The sequence below is a fragment of the Rousettus aegyptiacus genome, unplaced genomic scaffold (genome assembly GCF_014176215.1).
Source record: "Rousettus aegyptiacus isolate mRouAeg1 unplaced genomic scaffold, mRouAeg1.p scaffold_m13_p_11, whole genome shotgun sequence".
Taxonomy (NCBI): Eukaryota; Metazoa; Chordata; class Mammalia; order Chiroptera; family Pteropodidae; genus Rousettus; species Rousettus aegyptiacus.
The window spans coordinates 47,874,336-47,896,013 of record NW_023416286.1 but is presented as its reverse complement, the minus strand read 5'-3'; the positions used below and the strand labels follow the sequence as shown (position 1 = coordinate 47,896,013).

The 21,678-nt window shown below is 40.9% G+C and overlaps 1 protein-coding gene across 6 annotated transcripts in view; it reads left to right on the top strand.

Annotated features, from left to right (window-relative positions):
• Positions 1–21,678, top strand: part of ATP11A (ATPase phospholipid transporting 11A) — a 139,015-nt gene that overhangs the window by 78,768 nt on the left and 38,569 nt on the right. For all 6 annotated transcript variants that reach the window (XM_016151906.2, XM_016151910.2, XM_016151908.2 and 3 more), the window contains exons 5-14: positions 1,990–2,097; positions 5,996–6,124; positions 8,547–8,650; positions 9,162–9,212; positions 12,269–12,333; positions 12,980–13,061; positions 14,288–14,438; positions 15,772–15,969; positions 18,611–18,784; positions 20,017–20,180. In XM_016151906.2, coding sequence (XP_016007392.2) covers positions 1,990–2,097; positions 5,996–6,124; positions 8,547–8,650; positions 9,162–9,212; positions 12,269–12,333; positions 12,980–13,061; positions 14,288–14,438; positions 15,772–15,969; positions 18,611–18,784; positions 20,017–20,180 — 1,226 coding nt within the window. The remainder of the gene's footprint in view (positions 1–1,989; positions 2,098–5,995; positions 6,125–8,546; positions 8,651–9,161; positions 9,213–12,268; positions 12,334–12,979; positions 13,062–14,287; positions 14,439–15,771; positions 15,970–18,610; positions 18,785–20,016; positions 20,181–21,678) is intronic.

The window sequence follows — 21,678 nt, the reverse complement described above, 5'->3', positions numbered from 1 at the left end:
TCTGGTTTTCCCGTTCATGTGCTGGGAAATATTACAGAGAAGACGTAATTCATGATCCTTAACTCAGATGCACTTTTACATCCAAAGAAACTCAATTCTAAAGGTGTGTTAATCAATTTAGAAAACACCAAACTCTTTGATGGAAAGTATATGTTTTTCCTATTGAGGAAAGAATTTGAAATTTGAAAAAAAAAATCAAAATTATGCCTGTTTAAGACCAGAAGGATTTAGCCGAGTTGTTAGAGAATTAGGGCAAGCTGCTTTTCCAATGCTTGAGCCAGTGTCTGAGTTGACATAGGAACAGCTAATATTGGTAACTTCCAATGTTCGTTACAATTAATAAAATGCACATGTGCATGGGGGAACTGTAAGGTTTGTGTGGGTGTCACAAAGTGAATCAGGCACCTCACTCTGCTAGGAATCAGGGCTGCCATATCCAATAAAAAAACATAGCTGTCTTGTGCTTTTCAAGGTAGAACGTTTAAGATCAGCTATTAGAAATATAATTGGTGACAAGTTTCTTGAGGATTGTGGTTAGTTTATATTAAAAGTCGAAACGCCTTGTTTATCTTTTGGATCAGACATTTTCTTTTTAGAAATCTATACTAAATATATATCATGGACATACACAAAAATACAATTGTGAAGATGTTTATCAAAGTATATCTGTAACTACAAAACTTTTAAGCAACCCCAAATCGCCATGGAAGAATGTCTATGACATATTGAGGGTACAAAGTAGTATGTGCAGTACGATCTTAATGTTGAAAAACTACTCCCCCATGGACTAGAATTATATTAATATATAATTATAGTTATATGTTGATGTTTTACATATTAACGGTTTTTATTGAGTGATAGGATTAGGACTTTTTTAGGTTTTTTTTGGTAGTGATATATGTATTTTGTCCACAAAGAATATAATTTTTTTGTAATATAAAAGGTAAAAACTAATTTTGAAAAGTTACTTTTGATTCTTCTGTTTATGCCTTGATTCCCTCCTGCACTGAGTTGCAGAGTGAAAAGGAAAAGATCAGTCAGAAGACCCAGAAAAACAGGGTGGAACACAATCCAAGCAGATTGTTAGAAAATATTTTTCTTTTCTAATTTCCCACTTTACTCATATCCTATATTTAGTCTACAGATATTTATTGAGCTTCTGCTATGTACTAAGCCTTTTTGTAGGTCCTAGAGATGGTAGTGCTGAACAAGAGAAATTCCGCACATGTATGTATATGCATATATATGCATGTGCACTGTAGGCCAGCAGGGTGCTGGTAGTGGGTCCTCTCTGATACACTCAAACCAGGGAAACAGGTTGAAGTGAGGGCCTGAGTCCAGAGGAAGGGGAACCGGAAGACTCCTCCCCTAGACCTCAGGCCATAGCAGGTCCTGGCCCCTCCAGGACCCCAGGCCATGGCCCTGGCAGTGAGCAGCTTGGTGTAGTCACCGTAGAGGACTTGAGAACAGCCTTTCTGCACATGTCCTAACAGCAGAGAGTTTGAGAAGCCGCCATAAAATGTGTGGAGTCGGGGCCCCAGCAGTGGCAAGGCTAGTTGTGTCCCTGGTCAATTCAAGTGTGGGACCACGAGGAGATCTGGCCTTCTGGAAGCCCATGGAAGGGTGGGCCAGAGGACATGAAGAAGTGGAGGATTTAGAATCTATTGAGGGAAAAGCATCAGAACTTGCCGGTGGGTAGGTGCTGGGTGTGAGGGAAAGAAGAATGAAAGGTGACTTCTGGTTTTGCTGCAGATAATCCTTCTCATGGGCAGTTTTACTATGGTTAGCCCTTCTCATGGACACAGCTGGGAACACAGGGGTTTCGGGTCTTCTGGCCACCTCGCTTGTCCAAGAGGCTGAGGCTGCTAATGCTTTACCCATAGTCACTGCCCATCAGAGTGACGTCCAGAAGGATCAGCTCAGAGCTGGTGGACCCTCCACAGTTCTGTCATTCCATCGCATGAGATTCTTTCTTAATTTATTTTTTAGGGCTATGAAGACTGGCTTCGCCATAAAGCAGACAATGCCATGAACCAGTGCCCTGTTCATTTCATCCAGCACGGCAAGCTGGTTCGGAAGCAGAGCCGAAAGCTGAGAGTAAGTAATAACTGATACATTGAATTGGCTTAAAACCAATAACAATTTAAAAACAAAAGCATTGTAACAGTTTTATTCTCTTTGGCAAAACAGTTGTCTGTAACTGTTTTTTAATTAGATATAGGCCCAACCTCTTCCCCAAAAACTTCTCACTTCAGGCAAGCTCCTAACACTATCTTTATTTTTATTTTTATTTATGTGCTTTTAAAGTTTTAATAAATTTTATTTTTTAGAGCAGGTTTAGATTTACAGCAAAATTGAGCAGAAGGAATAGAAGTTTCCCGTATACCTCCTGTTCTGTCCCTATACACAACCTCCCCCACTATCAGCACCCCAACCGGACTGTTTATGAGATTACACTAACTGGTCAGGACAGAAAGCTCTACACAATTTCAGAAAACCTGTTTTAGAACAAGGTAAAATTATATTAATATAAACTCCACTAGTTGGAAATTTATGGAAACTGGGTCAGAAACCTCACTGAAGGTTGCATTTCAATTTTTCCCCAATGAATTATCAAGTGTAACTGATGTATTATTATTATCTTTAAATGTGTGTTTAAATCATTTAAGTGGATTACTTTCAAACCTACACTAGCCTTTAGAAGCACCTATATGTGTACAAATGATAAGAATGCTTTTTACAGTAATGGAGTAATGTTTAGCTGTGAGCCTAGGGATGGAGCCTAATCATCTCCCTGGCACCTCCTCTTGTCCTTGTCACCCTGCTGGTACCTCTTCCTGCCCCCATCCTCCACCTTCCCTCCTGTCTGGCAGCTTTACTGTTTCATTGGGCTGCTTTCCTGGCCAGAAATCATGGTGGGGCCATAAGGAGGTTGCAGTAAGGGAGGGTTGCCAGCCCTTGTGTACAGTGCCAGAAAAGTGGGCCTCTGGTTCCAGGCACTCCCCTGATGCCATGAAGAGGGGTAACCCTGTCAGCCTGGGGATCAATGGGTGTCTTGGGAGAAGGACAGGTCCAGGACACCAGGACCTCCAGGGAGCCTATTAACGTGTCCCCAGCATGGGATCTGTCTTTGTTAACCTAGCTCCAGTTATTATGTGTGTTATACACACTATCATATGTATTTTTAAATTTTTCAATCTTTTTGCTTTATAAATCTTATTGTCCAGGCGTTTTAGTACTTCTGAATGAGCTTCCTCTCAGTTAGTCTCGACCAGCGATGTTTTCCTATTGGCCACGGGGTCAGGGAGGTGAGGGGCTGGGAGCTCAGGCCTCATGGCTGTGAGAACAGCAGTGGTGACCCCACACACGTGTTAACAGGCTCCCTCAGACCTCAGGCTCTGGGTGCAGTTTCTCGAAACAACAATATTTCCTTTGCAAAATCTTCCATACATTTTTAAAAATTATTTTTCAATTACAGTTGACATGTAATATTAGTTTCAGGTGTACAACATAGTGATTAGAGATTTACATACCTTGTGAAAGAATCACCCTGATAAGTCTAATATTCATCTGGCACCATACATAACCATTACAATATTATTGGCTATATTCTCCATGACTATTTTGATAACTGGCAATTTGTAACATTTAATAAACATCTTTTTTCTTTAAAAATAGAACCAAATAGTGTCTAACTAGCACAAAATTGAATTTTTAATGCATTGATCTCCTATGGGTCATGTCTGCTGTGTATCCAGCCTATTTTGACTAGAGGATTCTAAATTGACTATGTGAGACAAGGAAGAAAAATCCCTGCAACTCTAGGGATTGTCTTTCATGGGCCATAATGGCTCAGGCCTTCAGAGGGTACTCAAGGCTATTAGAAAAGAAACCTTTAATTTTGTTGTTTCAAGACTGTCATTACGTAAATGGAATTATGAAATCTTTCAGGATTTTTATCACTCAGTCTAATTCCCGTGATTTCTCCCCAGTCCATGGTGTGGAGTAGACCAGAATTTGCTTACACTCATCAGTTGAAGGACATTTAGGTATTATCTAGTTTGGGGCTATTATGAATAAAGCTGCCGTGAACATTCATGTATAAGTTTTTATGTGAATAAAGTTTCTATTTCTCTAGCATAAAAACTCAAATTGAATTGCTGGGTCATATAGTAAATCTATTCTTAGTTTTAAAAAAATTTGCCAAGCAATTTCTCAGACCACTGTACCATTTTATATTCCCATCAGAAATGTATGAACGATTGTTTCTCAACATTCTCACCAGCATTTGGTGTTGGCATTGTCTTTTAATTTCATCATTCCGGTATTTTTTAGTGTGCTTTAAATTTGCATTTTCATAATGGCTCATTCTGTTGAATATTTTTCCATTTACTTATATGCCATCTGCATATCCTCTTTTGTGAAAAAACTTTTACTGTGTTTTACCCATTTTCTAGTTCAATTATTTGAAATTTGTTACTGATGGATTTTGACAGTTCATATATCCCCTATTATTTTAGTCCTCTGTCGGAAATCCCTAAATGGGGTAATCAAAAAGTAAAATTTATCAATTTTGATGAAGTCCAGTTTATTGGGTTTTCCTTTTATGGATCATGCATTTAGAGTTAAGCTTAAGAATTCTTTTTCTAGCTCCAGAGCCCAAAGATTTCCTATGTTTTTTTCTAAAATGTTTATAGTGTCACATAAGTTCATGATCCAGTTTGAATTTTTATATAAGGTGCGAGGTTCGTGTCAAAGTTCCTTTGTTGCCTGTGACTGTCCAATTGCTCTTCTGTTTGTTAGAAAGGCTATCCCTCCTCCATTGAACTGTTTTTGTACCATTGTCAAAAGTCAGTAAGCGTATTCGTGTGGGTCAATTTCAGGGTTCAACCTGTTCTGTTCCGTTGGTCTCTTCCCAGTACCAGCACTACTGCTGCAGCAGAGTAAGCCTTGCTATCATCAGAGTGACTCCCCTACTCCATTCTTCTTGTTCAAGAAGTAGAAGCTATTCTAAGGCCTACACCTCTACATGTAAATTTTAGAATAAGCTCATCTATATCTATAAAAATTTTTGCTGGGATTCTGATAGGAATTTCACTAAACCCAACGGTCTATTTGGGGAATAACCCTCCAATTTTAAGTTCCCAGACACTAACCTGGGAACATAATTGGGGGTATAACAGGAAACTCCACTCGTATGGACAGAAGTATGGTGATATCCTGATTCTGGGAGCACCTTGCATGTAATAGCAAGACCATCCAAGTGACTGGAAAGTTTTCGAACCCACTAGCTAGTCATCCCAATTTGTGGGGTTTTGATGACCATTTACCTTCCAGACACAGTCTAAAGTCATGATCAGAGAAAAAGGGCCTCTCTGCGAGGTTGTTTAGATGCCTTCTTTGGTAATGATACAGAAACTGTGGTGTTTGCATCTTACTTAAGAATCCATATGGCAAATATTCTGCGATTCATTTTTCTTTAGTTTTTGCAATGTGATTGCCACTTCTGCTTTATTCTTCTCATTATTGAGTGATCTGGACAGTGTCTTGGTTCTGTTATTTGGCCTCTGCTCTTAGAACTCTCATACCTGGTTTATAGAGCACCTGGTTTTAGATCCATGCCTCCCTGCAGTAATAATTTCTATTCAGACATGTTTAATGAAACACTTGAATTCATCCTGCTTGGACTGAATCAAAGATAACCTTGTTATGGATGTTTGCCCGTGTTTCCATTGCAAAATAGTCAATCATAATGCACTTTGATGCTTCATGGATCTAAAATTGGTACATTGAAACCTCACTTGATCTGTCCTCCATTTGTGCAGAATGCCTGGGAAATGATCTTTCTCTAGAGGCACATTAGCATCCACATACACTCCTCTAAATAAACACCATAATGGTATCTGTCTGTATCAACGGACACTTTAGGGGGAAAAAAATACCCCACTGCACAGAGTCAGGGTTCAGTTAATGGCGCTGTCCATCTGTCCTGCAGGTTGGAGACATCGTCATGGTCAAGGAGGACGAGACCTTCCCCTGTGACCTGATCTTCCTCTCTAGCAGCCGTGGAGATGGGACCTGCCACGTGACAACTGCCAGCTTAGATGGAGAATCAAGTCACAAAGTAACATGCCTTTATTGGAGACTCTGTACAGGGTCTTATTGGTGTGACCAAAAACTTTATTATGTTTGGAAACTCAGTATTTTCAGTGGTTACAGTGAAAACCCAGGGAGTTTGCAGCCAAATTGTTTCTTGACTTTTGCTTCATTCCCTCTGTCTTCTACTTTTCTCTTTCCATCTTTAATATCTGTAACAGCCAACCATCTCGGGTTAACAGAAATAACTTCATATTACTTATTTAGCTATGTCATTTAGTGGATGTAACAAATTAAAGATGTAATGAATAGATTGTTGGAATTTTGGAAGTTTTCATTTTACTAGTCATAATTAGTGTCTCCTACCCTGGAATGATGTGAAAAGTCACACATTCATCTGGATTTTGCCTCACCGTTACTTCAATGAGTGTCTTTTTCTTAAAATAATTTCATATCTGAAATTATAATTAATTTGTGACATTCAATATTGAATTCTGTATTGGGAGCTGATACAAAAATTTAATTAACAATCATGAAAGAATAGAATATATCACTCTTAATTTTAAGGTTTTCATTATTTAAAAAATCTGAAGCTTCCAAGGAGTTTCTAAAAATGAGCATGTCTCAAGGGATTAAACCATTTCTAAGGCATTAGCTAACAGGACTGCAACTCTAAAACAGTGCTTAAGCAATACCTATGGATATAGGCAATTTCTAGAGTGGGAAAGAGAAATTTTCTTTGCAAAAACTAAAAGATATGCTCATCTTTAATGGATAATTCATGATGTCATTGTATAAAGTCTTTGTGGGTCTTTTTTCGGCATTTACTTTCACATTTTCTATGTAGCATATCCCCAGAGAGTTAATGCTGGCACAATTGTAAGCAACAGTAATTCTGGGAATGGAAATCCCTGGGTTGGTTGTCAGGTGTTCATTGTAACCTGCTACTGGTCTCTGGAGTGTGGGGAGGTTATGTTCCTATCTTTCCTGACAGTAAACATCTCTCAATCTCCTCTTATCTTTCTCTCAAATAAAGTATGTAATAAATCAAAATAAATAAAGCCACACACACTCTCATTGTTGGCAGTGGGCTGCCCTCTGCACCCTGACCTATGGGAGGGGTGTCGCTGCTCAAATGCATCCCAGCATCGCTAGTGAACAGATGCTGGAGGCCTCCAGGTGGGTCACTTTTTTCACGGTGAAATTTTATGGCAGTCTCCTTAGTCCATAACTGACAGATATTAGAATTCATGTTCCACTTCACCCTTTTTTGTGTTGTGCTCAGCACCTTAAATGTGTCCCCTCTGAAGTCATTACTGTGTATTTGGTTTGGCTTGGTGGCTAGATTGATCTGGATCCTTTCCTTAGAAGGAGAGTGGGAGAGTGAGACTCTTGCACTAGCCACATCCATTGCTCATGTGACTGTGAGCAGACATTTCGCATCTGTAAGATGTGGGCAAACCTTTCCTCTTCCAGGAACTCTTGTGAGGGTATAATTAGAACATTTCCCAAAGTGCTCACTACACAATCAATGCCCCCAAAATGTTATAAATGCTGCTGCTACTGTGATTATATCTCTTATTTGTTTTGATTTATTACACACTTAACTTGTCCAACAGGAAAGATAAGAGAAGACTTAGAGATGTGTTCTCTTCACTAGGCCCTCATGCACAAGTGTTTCTTTCCTCTTATCTCCCAAGGCAAGCTGAGCTGTTCATGGTTACTGATGTTATCTGGGCCAGTGTTCTCCGAATGGGGTCCCAGACCAGTAGCCTAGGCATCACCTGGGATCATATTAGAAATGCAGTTCTCAGGCCTCCACCCCAGACTCACAGCATCAGAAACTCTGGAGTGGGGCCTGAGAATTGCATTTCTAATATGGTCCCAGGTGGGATCCAGGAGTCAGTGCCCTACAAGCCCCGGATGGGATCCTGATGAACACTCGGGTTTGAGGAGCCTGCGGGTTGAGGCCAAGTGAGCAGCTATGCAGAAAGCTTACACTCCCCGACCAGTGTCAAGGGCAGTTCGTGATGCCGATGCCAGCTTTCTATAAACAATAGGGCATTGTATAAACAAAAAGGAATATTTTAGCTCCTAAATTTGTTTCCTAGTTGATAGTTACCATCATGACAGATAAATCAAAGTATCCCGTTCTGAAGAAGAATTCTCAGCATTGCTATTAGTTTTAAATTGAGGATGCTGGATAAGAATGGAAGAACTTTCTGGCACCTAATAGCTATAGAAGTGACAGTAGTAACCTATAATTCTATAACTTTTTAACATTTGCAGACTATTATACAGCTTCCCTCTATGCTAACCAGGTTTTGTAACCAGGCTTATTTATATGCACAAAACATTAGATGTCAGTGCTGCCTTAGAATTGGAGGCAGTAGCTGCTAAGTTTGTGTTGCTTATTTTGTTGTGAATTCACATTTCTTGTCAATCTGTAGACGCATTATGCAGTTCAAGACACAAAAGGATTTCATACTGAAGAAGATATAGATGGCCTCCATGCTACCATTGAGTGTGAGCAGCCCCAGCCCGACCTCTACAAGTAAGCCAGATCTGTGTTCTTCAGGACTTTCTCTTTATCCCCTAAACATTGTTCTTGCTGTCCACCCCAAATAATCTACCTGCATGGTTGTTTTTGGAAGAGATTGTAAATACCTGCTTAAAAGTTAAGACAGTCCAAAAGATGTTACTTATACATTTTCACAATCCAGCAACATTTATTCTGTAGCTATCTATTCAAACTCTTGAAGTGGCTTAATGGACCTAAATTTATTGAAGAAAAAATAATTTTCTATATTTTGAGGAAGTGATTTTAAGGAAAAGCATTTAAGTCATGGGTTACTAAGAACAGAAAGTAAAGGAAAAAAGAGGAAGGAAGGTAGAGTGGCTTAGCCACATACCGACATGCTCTTGAATAAAGAAGCCCAGGTTGTGAGCGCACATCTTCCTCTTCCTTAGAAACAGGAAGGTGGGTGTGGAGGACAGGGCACTTCCTGTCTGCCTCTTCCACTCGTGTTGCTGTCATGTCAATAACCTGACTTTTCTGTTGCCAGGTTTGTGGGCCGCATAAATGTTTACAATGATCAGAATGACCCCGTGGTGAGGTGAGGTGATGTGCTTCTTTCAGACACTTTTGACCATTTTCATCTCTTAATTACTAAATTAAAAGTGAATTTTTTTTTACTGATAAGAGGTTTTTCATTGTTGCTGTTCTATTGAGTTTTGAAAGTAGAATTCAACTTGACCAGAGGTCCAGGTTATAGCATTTTTTTGGTTTCTCTGATGTATACAATTGTACATGTTAACAAACTAATGATGCTTGTGGAAAATGTTCTCTCACAAGATGTTGCTGCGGGTCTTCTCACAGTGGAGAAATGTCAGGAGCCCATCTAACAGTTCCAAGGCAAAGTAGACGGTGTAGTTACCCCATTAGAAATACCCTTTCATAATTTATAGACTAGTCTGTCTTCAACTATGAAGTTGAAAGATTTCAGATTTGGAATCCATTTTGTTGGAATGTATGAATCTACTCATAATCATTACTGGGACACATTTTCAGCTCTAGATTTCATCCATACTTAAGGGGATCTGCCTCACAAGGACCTGTCATAGGCTCACATCCAGCTGGAGACGTAGGAACCTGCCGCCCAGGCATTGGCTGTGACCGGTGTAGGTCACAGGCAGATGTGCTCACCCTCATCATTATAGCAGTCAGTTTGGTCACACTCAGGCAGTGTTGACAGGAATATTTTCATCGTATCCCATCAGATATCTAACTCTGAGGCCCAGAGGTAGCAGTGCCCCAAAACCAGCAAGTGGTCAAGACAAGTATGATCTTCTGTGATCTGGCCCACAGCTCCCTGGATCTGTGCTGCACCCGCTTCCCCGACCTCCGGATGTTTTATCTGCACATTGTTTCAAGATCCCAGTAGTTCTTTGCTACCAAAGTATTCAAGATCTATAGGAAATTGACTTTAAGTAGGTTTTGAAGTTGACTTTTTTTGTAAACCTGCTGTCAGGAATTTTTTTCTTCCAATTTAATCAGTTTCCAAATTGCCAATATCCTGATATTACTTTGTTTGTTAAAAATAAACAAACGACAAAACAAAATAATAAAAACACAGTTTCCCAGAAGTAGAAATAAACTTAATGGGAAATTGCTGCAAAATAGTTACTGAAATATAAGTCTCTAGGGCTTATCTCCTTATAAGGCTCCTGAAATGATTTGTTTTCAGGAAATAATTCGTGGACTTCTTGACATGATTTTGTTATCATTATCCATCAGCTGTAGGTGCTCTTCAGAATTTGTGGAGGCATTGCCATGGTCTTTCCTAAATACATATTAGTCTGCAAGTAATTCCTAGTTACTTTGGAGAAATAACCTTTATTAGTGTGTCTTATGAGAATTAGTGTTTGAACGAGTAAATAGATTTAGATTTATTCATAATGCTGATGGGATGAATGTGAAAAAGTAAACATTAAAGGCTCTTCATGTTTATATTTAGACAAAGTTTAATGTTGAACAGCTTGGGAAGATAATTATTAATATAGCTTATATTTTGATAGAAATTCTAGTTTTGCTTTTTGAATATTTATACTATTCAGCTGTTTAATATTTGGGTATTTAAAGATGTTTATAAATTCATAGTGTGGACAGTTATGAATTTTATATCCAAGTTCTTAATCCATTCAGGGTGATATTTCTTTGTCTTCCTGTCCAAAATAGAAGCAAAGTACTTTTTTAAGTAAATTATTTTTAGACTTCCCAGAGCCACTTTTTTTTAAAGGGGCCATTTGTTTTCATAAACACATTCGACATGAATTATGGTAGGAGTGCTGCTCACAAAGGCTGACAGTACTTATAACACAACCAGACAGCAATCGTGCGGCCCCGGGAGCTCATGGCTGTCAGGCTGAGGGATGAGTGGCGAGACCGTTGGACAGCCCCGGGCAGACTCGTCAGGTCAGGTGTGTCCCAGGCAACTCTCTGTTCTGAGCAGCCCCTCCTCTTTCTCATCTTTAGCTGGGTGCAGTCCTGAGCTGTATCAGCTAAATACACTGAACAAAGCTTAAGTTTGTAGTCTTCAGTAGGTTTTCAACATCCCATTATAAAAGGAAATTAAGTACTCTGACAAAGAAAAAAGCAAACTTTAGTAAATATTTTCAACTCTTTCTTTTTCCCTTCCAAAGAAAATCATTAGAATGCCAACAATAGCAAAATTTTTAAAGTTGAATTCTGCTTCTTATTTCTCTTTTACTCTTGGGAAATGAGAACAAATTATTACTCCATAAACAAAGGAAACTGCTAGAACATGAATCCCTTAAAGGCAGAGATTTTGTCTTTTGCTCTCTATTGAGTGTTGAGTGCTTAGGGCAATGGTTGTTCTTACATGAATAATTTAAAAACTTTTTGTCTGTTGCCTGTTCCCCTCTAAAGTAGCAATGCATGAATTGTTCCAGAAATACAGGCCACCTGTATTCAGAGGGTCTTTGTGGACTTGACAGCCAGTGTTTATAAATGTACACGGAGTGTCCCAGCCGTCATTTTTAAAGTACGACTATAGTATGTGAGATGTACTGAGACTCCCCGAGGATGTGATAGAAACAGCCAAATCCACATAAGTCATAGACACCAACCCTTTCAATTTTCCAGAACATTTGGGGTTCCACCAGTCCAGCAGTCCTCAAACTTGAGCCTTGTTAGGAGTGGGTTTCTGGTTCAGTCTGGCAAGGTGACACTTCGGATAAGTTTCCAGGTGCTGCTGATGGCACTGGTGCAGGGACCCCACTTGTCAGCCCACCGCCCTCATGAGTGGCCGCTGATGGAATGTTGAACCCTTCAGATCTGGCTCAGCATGTCTGGGGTGGGGCTGGAAGCCTGTGTTCCTAACAGGTGCTGCACCGAGTAGCAGATGCTCGCAAAGCTAGAACTCTGCAGATTTCTTGCAGCAGGGCAGGTTCTTATCCTCCCACAGGCAAAGGCTCCACACTTTTACATGGACCTAGGCTACATTTTCTAATCTAAATATAAGCAAATCTACATTTAGACGATTTCCTCATAAAACGAATCCCGTTAGGCAAATGAATTGATTTCCACCTTGTAGCAGGCCTCCCTCTGATTTCTCTATTGCCTTGTTTCTGGTCATTCTTATCTTTGCAGGCCATTAGGATCGGAAAACTTGCTTCTTAGAGGAGCCACGCTAAAGAACACCGAGAAAATATTCGGTAAGTGTTTTAATTAGTGAATTATTAATAACAGCCTCTAAAATTAAAGGTACATTAAGTAGTTAAAATCCATAGAGGTACCATGAAAGCCTCTTTTGTGCTTTGAGGTACTGTGGGCTTCATGGCAGTGATAATTCTGCCTCACTAAGAAAACCAATATTGATATATAACCACAATCCAGAAAGTAATGGCACCTGAGAATATTGCTTGCATATTAAATGCCTATAATTTTGACTCAGAGACATAAAGTTAATCCATGAAAGAATTCATACAGTATATTTTGTAGCAAATTTCTTTTAGTGGCTGCATTTTTTACTAGTATCTCCCATTTTGGAGTGGGTTATTTTTTATGTTTTAATTAAGATGAGACAACTTAAAAATATATGTGTCTCCTAGTATCAGAAAACCCAATTTATTAAAATCTAAACTTTAAGAAAAGTACAGATTGTTCCCTCTACAGGGAAAAAAAAGTATTTCTTTAGCCTAAAGAATCCTGTTGTATGAGTCTATGAACAGCTAGCTTGCCTAGTAATATAAAAAATATGATTCATTTTATCCAAAATTTTCACCATAGCTGTGTAACATACTATGTAAAAGCAAGATACAATTTTGTTATTGTTCTGACAGTTGGTTTTTTGCTTTATAGGTGTTGCTATTTACACGGGCATGGAAACCAAGATGGCATTAAATTATCAATCAAAATCCCAGAAACGATCTGCTGTAGAAAAGTAAGGTTCAGTTCCTCATTGGTTGAAGTGTGTAAAAACCTGTGACTTAAAACTATTACAAACCACTGTAGATATGAAAACATTTTCCTCTTGGCCTTATTAATAGTTCCTTCGTGGTATGTAGATAGATAGTAGAGCTGATTATTTAGATCGACTGTCTTACTTTGTGGGGACGTAAGTGGCCATATTCCTCCAGCCCACTTTTGTAGGCTCCCTTCTGTGGACACCCCAGCGTCCTAGTTAGAAGTCATTTGCAGATGCCAAACAGCTCCTCCCACCATTTTACGTAAAAGTCATAATAGGGTCACGTTTAGCTTTGGGGTGTTGAATACCACATTTTACTGAGGAAAGCATTAGCAGAGAGAACAGTCTTCTTTTTATTAAATAGTAAAATCCTTATAATAATACGCTAAGGAGAGAGTTGAATTTGTAAGAAAATGTGGTCCAGAATTTTCTCATCTTTGTCTCTTGTTTAAGTTTATCCTTGACTTGAAATAAGCCACTGAGCAGGTATGAGTTATTTAATAAAGAGCTCTATGCTACTTAGAAATTTGGGGAGTAGACTGTTAGGGTATGTTCTGCCTACTCCTTATAAGTCGATCTTAAAATGTGATCCTGGGTCCCTGCCCATCTATGGCTGCATCAAATGTGGAGATGGAGCTTTGGCTCTTCATAAGCAGGAATGCTTTGTTTCCAGATGTCTACTTTGATAAATAGGTTTCATGAATAGATATTGGAAAGTCACGCCTTCTTCACAAGATCTGCTAAGACATTGGCTAAGGATTCAGCACTATTCTTACACAGAGGGCATCTTCCTTAGTGTTCACTTCCCTCCCTCCTTCCTAAGTTTGAAACTCCTTGGTTGATGCTTAATGCCAGAAGAAATTGATTTCTGGATGTTCCTTAAATGATAGACTCCTAGCCAGTGCAGAAACTCTTGTCAGTAATGCGGTTATACAGAATTCTCTCTCCTGTTTACGAAACTTTCTCTTTACTTAGCTCTTTCCTTTGTGGCTTCTAGAATCACACACCAGTGACCATGGAGTAGACTTGGATAGAGATAAGCTTGTACTTTTATTTATACTGTGTCAATTAATTGGGAGAGAATTCTTTAAAAGTTGTTGCTGGGCTATTTCTAGTCTGCTTCTTCATCTTGCCACATGATGCACAGTTCTAGATTCTTCGGGGAGCAAAAATTAAGTAACCATCATTGTCTTGTGTTTTAGGTCAATGAATGTATTCCTTATTGTGTACCTCTGCATTCTAATCAGTAAAGCACTGATAAATACTGTCCTGAAATATGTATGGCAGAGTGAACCATTCCGAGATGAGCCATGGTATAATCAGAAAACTGAATCAGAAAGACAGAGGAACCTGGTATGGAAAGTGATTTCTTTTCTAGCGATTGAATGCCCTGTAGGCTGTCGTTGTACAAATGTGGTATGGGAACATAATGAAGTTGTGATGGGTTAAATCTTTGTAGTAGATGCATGCATTGATATTGGAGGTAGTATTTGCCTCTCTAGCTGTAGACACTGGTTGCTCTTGCCTTTTTGGGGGTATTCGAATATACAAGTCTGGAAAGATATTCGTTCCCATAGTAAATTCATAAGGGTACACCTTAAATGCTTTTGGTGTTTCTGGAACCCAGTGCAGTGTCCCACATTTAGAGGATGCTCAGTGCTCATTAATGATTGCGAGATAAATGGTAAGTATATGGAAAAAAGGAATCTCAATTATATGGAAATTAGGGTAAGAATTGCTTTCATTTTTCCTTAGGGGGATCTCCCTGTTCAGTTGCCCATGTTTATCTAAAGTATTTTTCCCCAACCAGTGTGTTGTTAACATAGTTTGATTGAAACTCCCCTACTTAAAACAGTACAATTTTGTCTATGGCCGTGCCACCCTGAACAAGCCCAATCCAGTCTGATCTCAGAAGCTAAGCAGGGCCAGGCCTGGTTAGCTGGTTAGTACTTGGATGGGAGACCACCTAGGAAGATCAGGTGCTATAGGCATGAAAAACAAAACAAAACAAAACAAAACAAAGTACAGTTTTCCAGCTGGGTCTGGAGTCCAGATGTGAGCCATGTGCAAATCCAGACCAGTGTCTACTCTGTACAGAGTGGGGCTGTGTGCAAATCTGGACCAGTGTCTACTTAATGCAGACCTGAGCTGAGTGCAAATCTGGACTAGAGTTCACTGAATCCAGAATGGGGTTTGTGCCAATCCAGATGACAGTCACACTCCTTTCCTGTGTTCAGTTGTGCCTCCCATAAAACTAAATGGCTAGGAGATAAGGACAAAACTATACAGAAAAGTCATTTGTACCAGAATGATATTTTTTTGCATCTTTAGGTTATTACCAAATCCGTTTGTCATTTGTCATGTGTCAGTCTTGAAATATAAAGTTTCCTACTGGCTCTCAGTCAAGGAGACCTCCTGTCCCTGACAGTGTGACTGTCTAACAGGTGACTTACTCTTCACCCCACCACAGCACAGGTGTGCAGGTCTGCTCCTGGCCTGAGGCCTGTCATGACACTAAAATCAGGTGACAGGCAAGTAACCTGATGGCTGCTGCCATCCCCAAATAAGCCTTATCTTTGGATTTGAAATAATTGTATTTCAAAATTGCACTTGAGTAATTTATGCCTAAGTTTTAAATGGTGGTGACGTTGGTGTGCGGGCGCGGGCAATCACAGTGTCCTCTCAGTTTCTCAGGGCGTTCACAGACTTCCTGGCCTTCATGGTTTTGTTTAACTACATCATTCCCGTGTCCATGTACGTCACGGTGGAGATGCAGAAGTTCCTTGGCTCGTATTTCATCACCTGGGATGAAGAAATGTTTGATGAGGAAATGGGGGAAGGGCCTCTGGTTAACACCTCGGACTTAAACGAAGAGTTAGGACAGGTCAGTGTCTCCTGAATTGTCTTCCGTTATCTGTTGACGATTGATTCCCTCCATTTTATGTTCCTAAGTATCTAGGTTCTAAATGATTCATATCATGCAGGCAAATCATCAGGATGGTGAAATGACAACTTTTCCATTTTAATTGATGCAGAAAGATGTAACCTTTAACTGGTGAGCAAGAACAGCAAAGTCTTTTTTTTATTTTTTAGCTTTGTTTGTATGATGGTAGTGTTCTTGTGTTTACAAGTTATACAAAGTTAATTACATTAACTGTGGTTGATATAAGCTCCTCTGTGGCTGAAGTGGTACTCGTTCTGGGTTTTAATGCTGTGAGTTGGGGTGAAAAGGTAAAAGTGAGTTAACGTTTACTGAGCACGTATTTCATAGGCATTGCACTTGGCTTTGGTGCCTGATTTACTTCCCAGTTCTCACAGTGAGCTAGTTATCCTCCTTTTAAAGATGAGCAAAGTGAGACCTCAGGGAATTCCATAGTCTTAGTCTACTATATTGCAGAGTTCAAAATATCTATATTGAAATCCTGCTCCACAGCTGCATGGCTTGGGGCAGGTGGCCAGAGCTCTCTGCATCTCAAGCTCAGTCTGTAAAATGGGCATAATAATAAGTGCCTGCTTTGCCAGAGTGTAGTGGGGATTGAATGAGATAATGGGGTTGAGGCACCCACCCCAGTGTCTAATGGAACTGCCATATGTGGGAGGTGTTGCCATCCAGGATCACCTGGATGAGGGGCAAAGCCTGGGCTCACCCTGGTCTACCTGACCCCATACTCAGCCTATCCCTTGGAAAAGAGAGCTAGGGAGAGGCCTGTCCCCTGACCTTGCCTCAATCCTCTGGCCTTTAGTGGGAGTGTTCTTGCCACCCCAATCTAAACCTTCCCCAGCCTTTATGTTGCAGGAAAGGGCATTTGGTAAACACCAATTTATTATTATTTTTTTTAATGGGAAGAAATTTTGAGATGTATTTTTGCAGACAGAGATATTTCAAACTAGTAGCTGAAATCTGTTCTCTCGTGGCCCCAAAACAGCAGTCTGTAAATAGATGGTTAGACTCTGATAGATACATACTGCTTTCATCCTCTGGGGTCAAGAATATTTGTTACTAAAAGATAATATTTTGCTTGTTGACGGATCCGACTTTCATGTATTCCTCTAGGACATACCACACGTCTCGTGGTGGAGTACTGTCTCAGTCAGCAATACGCAAATCATAATTTGGTTGTTCAGTACCAGAATAATTTTACCTCCATGAATTTTATATTCTTTGCAATAATACATGGTATATTTTGTGTATTCCTGAGAAATTCATGAAGGAAATAAATTTTTCTGTAACAACAAAAAAATGAGAGCAGTATTCAGTGCATCAAATTCTTCTGATTCAGACTAAGTCTAGGAATGGCTATAACACAGGAGCTCCAGAGATTTGTGGAAAGGTTTGTTTTAGAGGAGGAGACATTGTGAAATATTCATTATTATTGCAGAGACTCACTTTGAAAAAAGTCAGGTTTCATTCACTTCAGACAACATAACTGGCTGTGGCAGGGAGTAATCACGAATTCGTACTTTATTCATGTTACTGATTTGCCAGGTCATGTGGAGAGGCTCAGCAGAGTGTCAGTTAAGCGTTTAGATGACAGGTTGTTTAACAAAAAATTCATAAGGCACTCCTTTGTACTTGTAATTTACTTGTTAGAACCAAGCACTCATGGAAGTCATCTTCTGCTGTGGAATTTATGACAAAAGAGAACATTGTGCTAGGAGGTCTAAGTGAAAAGACACTAAAAAACACATAGCTGGTTTTATTATGGGTTTTCTGCTTCCTACACCTTAATACTATATTATCATTTTAATCTCTACCTCCTTCCTGTGTCCTGGAGATGTCTGTTGGTGGCGCTGAGCCTGGGCTCAACACACTGGGTCCCCAACACCCTCGCCCCTCGGTCCTGAGGGGGCTCTGACAGCCGAAAGCGCATGCGCTCCCCTTGCCATGTTACACGGGTTCCAGAATTCCCCATCTTCCATCGGTTATCCATAAGGAATACGTAACCTGAGTTTATTTAAATTTAGGGATTAAAACTAGCATAGTTTTAGCAATTTTACGGTCTGAAATTTGTTTTGTTCTTTTATTTGTTTGAATTGTATCTTCTAAACCTTGAATGATGTTGTGATTTTTGACCTTCCAGACCTTGTAGAAAAGTTTATCCTATATACATCCTTGATTATTTTTGTAACACGAGATTCAGGTCGATCACTTTTCTTTCCAACAAATGGAAGGCTGGCTCCGCCCAGTGTTTCCACCCACAGGAAGGTGACTACGAGGCTATATTCTCTGAGCTTCACATCCAGAGGAAAGTCAAACCACCTTTCTTCTGGTGAGACAAAAGCCTCCCTCCATCTCCTGAGCCAGGCTCTGTTGGGGAGGATGGATGGTCCGCCATGCTCATCGTTCAGCCTGATGAAAGGAGTATGTTTGGCATAAAACCTGTTGAAGTCCCTTTCATATGGAAAACAGTGATAGGAAACATGGCTGCCCTGGGGTTTGAGGCAGCAAATTGCTACCTCTCCCTCTACGAGAAGGCCGAGCAAATTCCGGGCCAGCACCACCCAGCCAAGCCTTGTGTCTGCAGGTGGAGTACATCTTCACGGACAAGACCGGCACCCTCACGGAGAACAACATGGAGTTCAAGGAGTGCTGCATTGAGGGCCACGTCTACGTGCCCCACGTGGTCTGCAACGGGCAGGTCCTCCCCGGCTCTTCCGGCATCGACATGATCGACTCTTCCCCAGGCGTCAGCGGGAGGGTAGGCGGTGGCTCTCCCAGCAGGTGTTTTCCCTTCGGGGGCCAACACTGCCCCATTGTCTGAGTGTCCCAGTTCACAAGATAGCCTAGTGCCACCTCTTGTTCTGGGATCCAGAAAAGATGTAAAGCCTTCTAGCGACTTGAGTGAGAAGAATGGGGAGATGCCACCATTTCCTTCTGGTGAATCTGGCTGGTCACATTGTGTTAGGAACAACTTTAAAAATGTGGACAAGCGAGGTGAACAGTGGGCTGTGAGCAAAGTGACCTGCTTACCATATATGCATGTGCTCGCACACGTACATACTCACATTCACACACGTGTAAGCCTGCATGCACATGTGTGCACACAGGCATGCACATACACAGATACATGCCCCACACATTCACATGATACACCCCATGCACACACATCCTCACATGCATGCACACAGATTGACTTGCCCACATGTAGATGCACACACACACATACATACACACCTAGTGCTGTGGCTCCAGATCTCAACATCTCAAGAGTGGGCTGTGACCCTCATCAGTGGTCATCCAGGAGACCATTCCGGAAAACTTGGTGACTGCAGAGCCTTGTGTGCGGTCACCTAGAGTACCAAGGATAGCCTGACTTAGTAGGCTGTGTCATGACAGCTTTTTATAACCAAGTGCCTCATGCCCTCTGTTATGTGTACTTCAGGTGATTTTGATAAAGAAACTGCCATTTCACCTCAGCCTCAGAGGGGAGGAGCATGAGGTGTTCCACGGGCATTGTACCCTCCCGCCACCCGCTAGAACTCCCTCCTGGACTTGTATCAGTGCCGCTAGAACTGGCACTGATACAAGTCCAGCCTTTCTTGGCCCCCCTCAGCCATGGTGTCATCCCAGGACCCCTGGGAAAGCTTTCTGGAATCCTGAGGGGATCCAGGCTCCCAGAGGCCTGGCAACACTGTCTTGGCTGCTCTGAGGTTTGCCCCACCACTCTCTTGTGACCTTGAACTCATCGCCTCATCTCACTAAACATTCATTTCCTTTCAGTTTTCATAATCCAATTGGTCTTAATTGTAATTACTGTAGAGGTGCTCAAGAATGAACAAAAGCCACAGTCATACCAAAGGCAAATCTAATACTTCCTGACCCTTAAAAGTTGCGTGTCCTGCTTTATTGTTTGCTGTCTTCTGTTTATTTTCCTTCTACTATAAGTTTATATGCCATGGATGTGAAGGTTTTTGTACTGCATTTTTATAGGAGCGAGAAGAACTGTTTTTCCGGGCCATCTGTCTGTGCCACACCATCCAGGTGAAAGATGACGATGATGTGGATGGGCCCAGAAAGTCACCAGATTCAGGGAAATCCTGTGTGTACATATCGTCCTCACCTGATGAGGTGGCCTTAGTCGAGGGTGTCCAGAGGTACGTCTCTGACTGCATGCGGGTCCGGGATCAAATGAGAGGGGTGTGCCGATCTGGTTTCCCAGTCTTTTTCAACCCAACCATGGACACCTACTGGAAGGATCCTGGGTCAGCCCCTTGTACCTGGGATGTTTGCCAAGGGGGTTGTTGAGTAGGTTCTGCCTTTGTGCTCAGTGTTTCCTCGACTCCCCCGTTGCGGGGCGGGGGCGGGAGGGGGGGGTTGTGGTCCATCCTGAACACAACTCGCTGTCAGTATTAGATGCAGCTTCTTCTCAGTTGCCAGAGTCTTATGTGGGTAATTTTTCCTCCTCACTTCTACGATCAGTTAGAGGCCACTCTAGATAATCACAGCCTTTTAAAAATGCAAACAATCTTAGACACCCTTAGGACAGGTCCTCTTCATCTGTCCTAAAGATTTGATGCCCAGGGATGCCAAGCAACTTTCCCAAGGTCACACACATGGAAAGGGATTAAGCTGGGGTGTTGAGGTTTTCTAACTGTTAACTTCACTTTTTTTGTATCCTAGCATATTAAATCTATGTGTTTCTTATTCCTTCCTTGAAGATCTTTTTATTGGAAGTTCTTGCTGCCTCATGATATAGGACATTTTAAGAAAACTTGGAAAAATACTTTAAATATTCCAGATATGTGGCATAATTTCAAGTCAGGCAATTTTTTTTTTCTAATTCTCAGAGCTTATGAGTCTAGTTTAATACTCAAGACACTAATCTCCACTCTTTGTTGCCATTGATAAGTAGGCATTGAACACCTCTCATCTAATTAGAACAGTTTTCATTGTTGATTAAACTAACATGTGATTCCCATATAATTTGAATAGTGACATCAAGTATGTAAATCGCATCACTGCAGACCTTTATTAAATGTATAAATTCACACATACATAGGGACAATTTCTCAAAGGTAGATTTCTCTCTTCTTGGAAAACAGGTGCTCAGAAACTGAACCACATCACATTTAATCATAGCTATCAGAGGTTAGGACAGGCTGTTCCTGAGTGTCATTCTAGACTCACCTTTCAAGAAGCCTTTCCTTCAGCTGCCCTAGCAGCTTCTGTCTGGGTCAGGTAGACACCTTGTCCCCATGGCTCCATGGTGCTTTCGTACCATTATGGCTACGTGCTGTATTAAAATGTTATGTTTCCACCTCCCGTTATCCGTGAGCTCCTTGAGTCCAGAAGCCATGTCCTTTTCCTCCTCACACCCCAGCACGTGCCTGCACAGCACCTTACATGGGTGCTGATGGAGAAGGGTGTTACAGATTAAGTGCTCTGCAGACATTTGTTGTCTGGCTGCCTGCTCTGAGCCGTAGTGAGAATCAGTAAAATGAGAATCGGACTGGAGATAGACAGTCTCTCATGGGCCTTCTAATTTTGACATGTAACCTCTACTATACAACCACACTGATCAGTAAATTAAAATGGGTCAGTACAGACAGGGACAAATCCACAGACCCACTGCTGTCTCCCTGACACCCGTTC